The sequence below is a fragment of the Lampetra fluviatilis genome, chromosome 2 (genome assembly GCF_964198595.1).
Source record: "Lampetra fluviatilis chromosome 2, kcLamFluv1.1, whole genome shotgun sequence".
NCBI lineage: Eukaryota > Metazoa > Chordata > Hyperoartia > Petromyzontiformes > Petromyzontidae > Lampetra > Lampetra fluviatilis.
In genome coordinates, this window is record NC_136276.1 from 21458173 (window position 1) to 21468938 (window position 10766).

The following is a 10766-nucleotide window of genomic DNA, read 5'->3' on the forward strand; positions in this document are numbered from 1 at the left end:
ACATGGACACTGATAATTAAAATGGAACAAATGGCTGAAAAGTGTGCAAAGAAGCACGGGAGAGGCGTATGCTTGTAATTATATTAAGGGGCAGACAGAGGTGGGGTAGCGGGCCCTATTTCCCTTCATTATTTGCCTTTCACGCGGTTCCACCCCGCCGGAATGGATGTCCGCGGAATTTTTGTATCCTGTTGCTGGAACTTTTCGGTGTGGTATGTTGGGCTCGCATTTTTGTGGTAATACATAAAAAAAACAGGCAAACAGAGGAACACATGGATCAGAGAATTTGCAAAAGTTGTCGACATCATGTTGATTAAGAAAAGTCAGTGGGTTTGGGCGATGATATGAATATAGTTTATTTGTGTAAAGCCCATTTCTGAGGAATAATTTATCAGGCTTTCGGCTAAATAATTTACCAATATATAGTGATTGTTTCCAGGCCCATATATAATAATAATTGAAACATTAGGCGCCTTTCAGAATCTCTCAAGGTGCCACATGTCAGTCGTACGTTGATGTTAATTCTGGCTCATTCCACAACAAGTTCTAGCGTTAAATTGTATTTGTTTAACCAGTTCAGAGCTCAAGAGTGGTCGTAGTCACCAAAATGGAAAAGCAAAACAAACTATATTAGAGTACAGCATTGAAGCATAAAGAGCAACAACAACCGTGTCACGTGACAATTACAATATTTAGCAAAACATTAATCAATGTGAAAATCATAAATTTCCCTGTAGCTAAGAGTGACTTGGGCAGATAAATAAATTAAAAGACTGATCATAGTACAATTACAATGAAGTTGCATAAACATTCAACAGAAATAACGTAACGAGTATATTAATGTGTGCAGAGACACAGGTATATGTCAAATGCAAGTAAAGTTATAAGTAATTGACAGCTGAGAATCAAGTTGTGACTTAGATGGAAGAGTAACCAAGGACATTTTTGAAGTAATGGAATTCCTGGTATTTGAGGCATTAGGAGAAAACGAGTGAGAAGCAGGTGAGTGTCACGTTCTTGCTCCAATGCACTTCGGTGCTGTGCGGTGTCTAAGACTTCACGGTGAGGCTTCCCTCAGTCGGATGGTGGGCAAGAAATTACACCCTCTTCTCACCCCACTGAGTAAAACCCACATGCTGGAACAATGGGCTAAATTTGTTAACGACAAGATAAACCCGTTAAAAACCCAAAACATTTAAACACCCCAAAACATGCACTGTCGGTACAATAAGCTCTCCGACCTTAAGTGTCACGAAAAACCACCAGTTCCTGCACAACTGAATTTTGAAATGATATCTTAAGTCACAACCAAAAACGTAAGCAAATATGACTCACTAACCTATAGCAGCGAGACAAAAAGAGACCAGTTTCATCATTATTACGACTTATCAGCATAGTATCATCACCAATGCTCAGGTCACAAAGGCGACTATTGACAGTTGTATTACATCATGCATGCTTTGAAACGTAACCGAATAGCGCATTTCATTGTTTCTGCAGAATTAAATGTACAAATATACACAGTTTGCGATTTTGAAAAGTAAATGTGTAATAATGGCACACGTATAAGGCTCTCTTGTTCAGCGAGGGCCTTCCCTGATCAGGCTCGCCCAGCACATGGATCAGGAACCTCGCACGTGGGAAAGAAGCTCCGAGTAAATCACAGTCGCGTCAAAGAGTCTCCACATTCAGACAACCCCTGGCTGGGTGGTGTACGGGTGCTGGAAATTCAATATCAGTTTCTTTATTTAACCGCATGAATGATAATTCTGATTTTCTTCTTCTTCTAGATTTACCAAGAGCTGTTAATTTAGATATGGGCAATTTTAAACGTTTGTATTTGAGTTTAAGACACCGGCGAGAAATGTCACGCATTGTGAATATTTCACAAAATCGTCTTTTCAGTGTTCAATTTACACTCGCAGCAAGCCTCGTCAATTCTTGGACATTTTTAATGACTAAAGAAATAAAACCTGCCCTGATATCGAGCTCATCCGTCCGCCCGGCACACAGTGGTTTGAGTGTTGTTTCTGTTGAAGTGCGAGGGATGTAGAAATACCCCACAGCTGTGATTCAGCTTTCTAAGAAATGTCACGTGTGATGAGACTTTACCACATGGCTGTTGTTGATGGATTCCTGATAAAACTGCCAAACCACAGAGCGCGAGTTCAATTTTTGGCCCAATGGGAAACAAAATATAATGTTTAAAGACAGCACAATTTTTTACGCTGAACAGGAAATCGATATTGAAAACACTTTTGTTATTGTTATGGATAAAGGATATCTATTGGCACACAGAGATGTTTGGTTATTTTCTGGAAACAGCGTGTGCCACATAATAGTTAGACATTTTTTAATCCATAGTTACACTTATAAACATGAAGGAATCCTCACCAAGAGTATGATCTCTCAGAATGAATTGGAACAGTTTATTTTGTTTATTTATCAGGGGCCTGATTCATGAACTGAGTAGAATGTGGCCCAGTGGAAAGTTCCACAGACTCTATTATGTTCAAGTCTAGAGGGAATGTTATCACCATTCTGCCAAACAAAATTGGCAGAAGCCATATCCATTCCAAAAATAAGTAATATAAAAAAAACTTTTTGAAAAACACGCTTTAATGAAATGTACCGTACGAGTAATGGCAGAACTCCTCGACTCCAGGAAGTGGCCTCGAAGCTTGCCATAACGTAAGGGACAGTGGACAATTAGACCCAAGCCGAAATATAACATATAAAAAAGAATGTTTACAAATATTTTATTTTCATTTTTTATAATAGAATATAGTATTGTCATGAGTATGACATAAGTATACCAAGTTTGCAGTCGATACCACATTGGGAAGTAGGTTAAAATTGAGTTACAAGATTTGAGGATACAACAACAGAGTGAGTTAAATGAAAGCGTGTAAAAAAAACCAGCAGCCAATCAGGGCAAGGAGATTCCACCTAATTGGAATGAAGGTACCATCGGTAGCCAAATCTGTCAATACTACTGATGACACCACACTTCAACATCAGCTTCTTCCTTCTCACTCAACTGTTGAACAGGCAGCACCTGGCCTCCAAGGCTTGCTCTTATAGTATCTTACCATACCATGTGGCTCTAGGTCTTCCCCTTACTCACTGACCTCTTGAAAAGATGGGTGAACCAACACTACCAACGATTGCTCAAGCTCTGCGACCCTCTATACATACGAATATTTTTTCAGCCAATGAGTGTTTATACACAACAGAATATCGGAGTACCAGAGAACATCCACTTGTGTGTTGGGGGAAACGCCCTATCCCTTTACAGATGGGGATCAATCCACTTGACGTAATACCATCTCCTGACGAGCCAGGGTGCGGTGACCTCGACACCCAGTTGGAGTTTCACAACATTTGTGTGAACCACCAACCTTTGTCTCCACAGTGCTGGATTACAGGCGTGTGGCACCACCACCACCCAGTTGTGCTTTTTCTGCTCCTTTTCCAGCCCAGTGTAATAGACTTTCACTGTGTTCTGTCACAGCTTAATGCACTGTCTGTGGCATGGGATCTCAGCTTGATAGAAGGTGATAAACATACACACCACAACACACACGAACGTATTTAAACACCTGCAGCTCTTACACACAATCCGCTTCAAACCGCAAGGGAACACATCATTCATCAAAATCCTCACATTTTCACATTACTGTAAACATTTATTTTTCCTACAGAATTTGCGCCATTTTCATGAATTATCAGCATCTTATTATTTGGTTTATTCGGTTAAGTCACGTGACTTAACCGAAAGAACCAAATAATAATTCCTGCAGTCACGAAAGTTCTAAAATTAATATCAGCATCTTGTTTAAACCATAAAGCAATGCAATTTGGTGAAGCCGGTGAATCTTTAAAGTGAGTCTGTTTCTCTCATTTACAGGTAAAGCCCCCACTGCAAAATGACGAGCTTGTAAAAAATGTAAGCAGTCAGATCCTTTCCAGCAACACAGCTATACTATTTACACGTTTTTACATCTTTTTATCATACCAGGTAAGGCCCACTGAGTTATACAGTCTTCGTTCAGAAGCGACCTGACCACAAATGATAGCTCAATGAAATGGCTCATCACGTGGAAATGTATAGCAGCCAAATACTCTAAACACACGTTTCTAAAAAAGGAGGACCCAGAAAAAATTCACGCGACCACGGGGAGAACATGCAAACTCCAATTGTATAGGCGTCAGGCTCAGGATGGAACCCACGACCTGCCGTATACCAGGCGAAGTAGTCAACATCTCGCCACCGTGGCAGCACAATAACTATATATTTAATTTAAACCTCTTCATCCATTCATTCCCCTACCCATGTCAGGGGGCTCGGTCTACTAGACTGACAGTTTTGTTTCATTCACACGGTCTTTAACCACAGGTCCGAAACACGAATCTTCTTCCTGCTTCTTCCCTTGCACTGCTTGACTTTGGAATTACATCACAAGTTATTGCAATTTTGGTCAGTTAAAAAAAGCACCCTATTAACACCTATCCATTGTACCTCATATAGTGCTGTTTTACTGGCCACTTTGGCCCTGTGTCCAGCACCCATGTTAAAGTAAAACGTTACTAAAAGCAAGCAGATAAGGGCTGCACCATGAGACATGCACACACGTGTCTCAAGGCTGCTGGACACGTTCCACAAAAGTGACAATCAGGTGTACAAACATCACCCTAGAGCTCTCTTTGCTGTTTGTTGGACATCGCTGTTGTAACCTCAACTCTACAATGACAGACACACAGAAATGCCTGCATGGCCTAGCATGGCATGTTTACTTACCTAGTCACCCTCTGTTATGCACTTCTTTCTGTTGTATGCCATTTATATATTCTCTCCCTGTTCTGCTGGGTTTTCTGGTTTCCTTCCATTGCTAAAAATCAAACAAAGGCATTGTTGTTGGCCAAACGTCTCAATGTAGGACCCCTCCTGAAAAAAAGTATTCAGATTGAGCATGCCTTTCCTGGTTAAATAAGGAATGAGTATTCTTATTATTTTGAATACTCTTAATACAAAAGCCTATTAAGACAAAGAATACAGCTCTTTTTTACATGAGCAAGGACTCGTGGCCAACACTGGTACCAGGATGTAAACAGTAAGTTACAGTTACGCAACTTTATAATTAAAATATAATTAAGTTTCAATACATATCTTGTGTCTGTCAAGAAGAACATGGTTAGAGAAAATAAACTTGTCAACTACTTGACACTGAAAGTCAAACACCATCATCACCATATCATCGCCTGTCAGCAAATGTCTTGAGGCACAGTGTGTTCTTTTTAATCGTCGTTTTATTTGATTTTTACGTCTTCAATACCTGCATTATTCTCAAAAACAAACAAACCATATAAAGTTAGCTTAGCTAAACCTAATTATGAACCACGCCTTGCCAACGTTGATGCACGTTCCAGTTTTTATTTGGCCAATGTATTATGTGAAAAGTGAGGGCCTTTCACTTTAAGAAAAAAAATGTCCTCTGCCATTGGAGCCAACTGTGGAAACCATGAATTGATTACAGAAATACATTTCTGTTGTAGGTATATATGTTGGACTTCTTTCTCACCTTACGTAGCGTATCGTGCTAATCGAAGGAGTTATAATGACATTGATAGCTATTTGTCAATCTCCTGCTGGATGAAGGCCATCCTATTTCGGTCATGGTTTTTTTGTATCATACTTTATTACCACGCTGGTCAGTGCAGCTTGGCCTTCCGTGTTGGGGTTGATGCTACAAGTAGTTCAGATATCACTCGCCACTGATTTTAGTCGTGGGCGGGATTTTGACTGAGATAACTGGGTTGATAGCCAGGCATACAACTCTTGCACCACAGCTCCCCCATTCGAGTTTTTGTTTTTATGGATCATGAGTAGTTTATTAGAAAATCAATCCTATAATTTGCAATTCTTTGAGATAAAAGGTTGCATGTTAGAGCTGGATGAAAACTCAAGATATTGAGAATTATGGATATCCATTATTGGATCTCTACACAGATTAGAGGGATCTCACTGTGTATGTCCTTGCATATGCCTAAAATCCAGCACTTGAGATTTGTGAAATTCACAAACACAAGAGGCTGGGAGGTTTGTGAACCCTTCTATGGGTTTTTCCTGGGTTCTTCGGTTTCCTTACACATGCTACACTTGGCTACAATTCATGATGTAGGGCCTCCCTTAAAAGTCTTAATTAAGCCTCACTTCGGCTTTCTAAGATACAGAACATTTTATTAGAATATAAAATATCGTACCAAACGGTCGAGAATCACGCAACAAACACAAACTACAAGAGGCTTGTCAGAAATCTGAGATGGCATATATCTGCAAATGGCTCTATTAAGAGGTGTCCATGTGGATTAGGACATAGATTAATTGCTTTATTAAAATGGTTAAGCCTTAAACCTGCTGAATGTGATCATTCATGACACCAGCAGTCTGATTCATGCGGAGTTTTTTTCACACTTTTTCGTGGAATCCCTTAATTGTCGAAAATGTATGCAAAAGCAATTCCACTAAATTTGAGACAGTTTTTGCCCCAATTCGTGACGTGGATGGGGTGGAGCCCCATTCCACAAAATATTCTGCAGCAAATCGGAAGGCAGCGAAGTGTCACTGGCAATCGGAACTCTACGAACTAACGTCAGCACATATAAGAATTGGTTTTATCCTTTATGGAAATAAAACAGGTGTTAAGATGTTAAAACACCAAACAGAAACCTTTTGCAAGGAATCATGTCTGCATTAACCACCCATACTTGTGTTGATCATGCAAACAAAAACATTTCAAACGGTCAGTCAAGAGGACGAGGAGCGTTGAGCCTAGACTTGTACAGGGGCTGGGAGTTGTCAGCAATTATAAACCAAATCTAAACTAAAACAAATTAATGTTACCATGTAAGGCCCACTGAACGATATAGCTCTTTCAGAAGCGACCTGGCCACAAATGATAGCTCAACGAAGTGGCTTATCATGTGGATATTTATAGTAACCAACCACTATAAAGGCATGTTTCTAAATGTGGACGAAATAACCAAAGGAACCATAGAATCCACGCAACCATGGGGAGAACACGCAAACCCCAAATATACAGGAATCAGGGTCGGGATAGAACCCACGACCTCCTGTATACCAGGCGAGGTAGTTAGCATATCACCACTGCAGCACCCCTCCATACAGTCCCACAGTCTGCATTTCCACAGAGGAAGATATTTGTAATTTACCTACAAAGTTGCACAACGTATCCAGGTGGGAATGGTAAAGGTAGAACGAGCTCTTACGAGTGATTTACTGCAACAAACCGTTTGTGTGCCTTGAGAACACAAGAGTAAATTTGTCAGCAAAAGCAAACTTGGTCATATAATGAGTAGTAATATGACTCATTTTGTAATCAATTGTGTAATAATAAAATTAACTTCGGTCAGTGAAACCAACTGGGTGCTCTGACCCATGAACCAATCGGCTACCTCATCATTTGAACTCCCTTAATGGAACTTTTCAAAACTTCTGAGGCTGTTTTCCACCAACACATAAATTAGGCCGTACATGTTAACTCTGCCCTTCATTTTTCTCCGAGGTCAATAAAATGTGTTCCACTGCGTGGAGGCTGTTCTATAAAGTTTACCCTGTCGTAAGAATGTGGCCTCTTTATCAATGACTCGGGGTTGTAACCGTGACTTAACCACTGTCCCACGCTTACATGAGCGGGAAACCGCTGTGACATTTACTTTTTTGACATGCCCAAAAAGTTTTGTATAATTCTAACCTGGCCAAAAAAAAGCTTTTTTAAATTAGTAACTTAATTGATAGCTCAAGCATGAATGTTGGATTAATTTTAAGCTTTTAATAAACATTTTTTTAAACATTATATCTATTGGATTGAGGTGCGTTTTAGATAAGCGATTGGGCTGAAATAATTATATCTCTCAACACGAGTGGGAACCTGGCAGTCCAGTAAAATATAAATTGCCGACCTGCTCTCTCTCCTCTGTTTAATTTATGGTAAATATAACGAACAATCTTTCCACTCTAAAATTGCAGCATGTGTTCACGTGTGTGCGTACGTGCAAGTGCGTATGCCATGTAATTGTGAGTGTACGTCTCTGCGTGTGTCACGCGTATCTCCACGACACCAATGACTGACACGTGTGCTTAGGTGTGCTGCGGTGTGATTTGGCATGGCGAGACATGATGAGCCACGGCTGCGACGTACTTTGCAGGAGGTAGTACATGAGGCTGCCACCTCCAGTTGTCATGACTCCCCAGAACACGGCGAGCTGCCGAAGGGCACGCAGCGAAACAGGCATGGCTGCGGACACGCCACCTGCACAGGGAACCGACGACAGAGAAGTCTGTAAACCGGAATGCCAAGCTACAAGCTGCCTGTCTGTTATTAGGATAAAAAATACGTGGCAAATGCCCACAGGCAATGCATGCAGTGCACAGTACACGCACAGCCCTTACTGTCAATCCACTGCTGGATGAGGGCCTGCCCACGCCGGGCAGGTCAAGGGGATTATTTTTATGGTGAAAAAGGAGTTTATCATATTTATTTGACCATGCTGGTCATTTAGGGGGTTTGATAGGGTAGGTATAACATTGTACAATGGAAGCATATTTGATGACATTTTATACGTGCATAGCAAATGTAATGAAAAAGAATACCGACATGTAAATTCCAGTTTTAACTTTAGACACATTTTGCATTTAAGGCAGGGACACACAGTAATACATAATATCCCTAAGTAGTCAAATAGATTTGAATACATGCAGTATCTAAAAGTGCAACATACATGTGCACAGCTGTCCAGTACAGTATGTCACCTCTGCAAACGTCATCATGAACCGTACTCTATCCACTGCTGGATGAAGGTCTCGGCAAAGCCGTTGCCATCCTTCACGATGGTGCCAATGTAGTCACCTCCTCTCCTATCACCCATCTCAAATTCCCCAATCTTCATGAAAACCGGAGCATGGGTGTGCAAGATCACCTCGCGACAAGCCACGCCACCACTAGACAATCTCACATCATCCCAAAATCCGATAGCCATCGCAATTGGAAACATTAACTACATCTACATTTATGGGTAAAGATTAGTATGTCGGCGACCAGTTATTGAATGTTAAACAATGACATACATTGTGAAGTCACTGAAAAGTTTTTGTGTACCCATTGCATTCCGAATTTGAAATCCCTTTATAAATAGGCTCTCAAGATTGACCCCAGCTTGTCGCCAGCTGTATGTTGATTAACTGTACTGCATATCCTCAGATTAACATGCTCCATTGTAATGTACATGATTACATTAACCTCCATCATCTTCGCGCCTGTTATGCTCACAGTGATGGCATCACCTTTACTCCTCCGAAACAGGAAGACGTCTTCACAATTGTGGCAAATCGCCTGATGAAGCTAGCTGTAATCATCAACGAAACGTCGTACTCGAATTGTAAACGTTGTGGGTGTAGCCTCCGACACACTGATGTAGTAACTCATTGGCCACGTTCTGTTTACGTGACAAACCTTACTCGTTGGCTGTGTCGGGTGGTGGCGGGTTTAACGACACAACTCTATTTACGCGATCTAACCCCTTTATTATTGATTAAATCGGTCACTAAATCCTTTAACTTCGTGTTAAACAGCTGTCGTCTTTGGTATTACGGCGCCCCCTCGTGGACACGAAGCTCCACGATCTCTCCTCCACACTTCCCCCACCACCACCGCCTGCCCCCCACGCCGCCCGACGTGAGGCTGCGCAGGCGACGCGGCCAGGCAAGGACGGGGGGCTGGGGGAGGCCTGGTGCGGAGACGTGCCCGCGGGGTGTCTGAGACGCGGCCTCGCGGCCCCACGAGGCCCCACGGGGCCCACGGTCACCACCGGCGGTGGTGGTGGACGAGGCCTCGCGGTCTCTGGCCCAGTGAGACTGGCAAGCGCGTCAACCCAGACGCTTCCCCACCACCAGCACCACCGGCACCGGGCTGCCGTGGCCGGTGATGCGACCACGCCAGGCCGCCTTTGTCTCCCCACATTGCTGATGTCTACAACGCACCGAGTGCTCACTTGAAAGTCGACCGAGACGGTGATGTGGAGGCCCTGGGAAGGGGGGGGGGGTCGTACTCGGGTGCCCCGGGGGTTGATATCGAGCGCGGTGCGCTAACCACTGCGCCACCGCTCCCCACCACCCATTCACTCACACAGGAGACGAGTGCGCTAACCACTGCGCCACCGCTCCCCATACAGAGGAGACGTCCACCACAAAAAACATCCACCACAAACATCCACCACAAACATCCACAACAACCCCGCGCTGACCTCTCAGCTGACGACGCCGCGACCTTGTGGGAGTGTGGAGGGGAGCGGTGGCGCAGTGGTTAGCGCACTCGTCTCCTGTGTGAGTGGGAGGGTGGTGGGGAGCGGTGGCGCAGTGGTTAGCGCACTCGTCTCCTGTGTGTGAGTGAATGGGTGGTGGGGAGCGGTGGCGCAGTGGTTAGCGCACTCGTCTCTTGTGTGTGCGAGTGGGTGGTGGGGAGCGGTGGCGCAGTGGTTAGCGCACTCGTCTCATGTGTGAGTGAATGGGTGGTGGGGAGCGGTGGCGCAGTGGTTAGCGCACTCGTCTCGTGTGTGCGAGTGGGTGGTGAGGAGCGGTGGCGCAGTGGTTAGCGCACTCGTCTCCTGTGTGAGTGAATGGGTGGTGAGGAGCGGTGGCGCAGTGGTTAGCGCACTCGTCTCCTGTGTGAGTGAATGGGTGGTGGGGA

At 43.4% G+C, this 10766-nt stretch overlaps 1 protein-coding gene across 1 annotated transcript in view; it reads right to left on the minus strand.

The window, feature by feature from the left end:
- The window catches only part of COA1 (cytochrome c oxidase assembly factor 1), a 36222-nt gene extending 25792 nt beyond the window's left edge, over positions 1–10430 (minus strand). Inside the window, exons 1-2 of the mRNA XM_078872182.1 lie at positions 10324–10430; positions 8223–8333 (exon numbers count right to left, since the gene is read on the minus strand). Of these exons, the coding sequence (XP_078728308.1) occupies positions 8223–8316 (94 nt within the window). The 5' untranslated portion in view covers positions 8317–8333; positions 10324–10430. The remainder of the gene's footprint in view (positions 1–8222; positions 8334–10323) is intronic.
- Between the last annotated feature and the right edge of the window lie 336 nt (positions 10431–10766).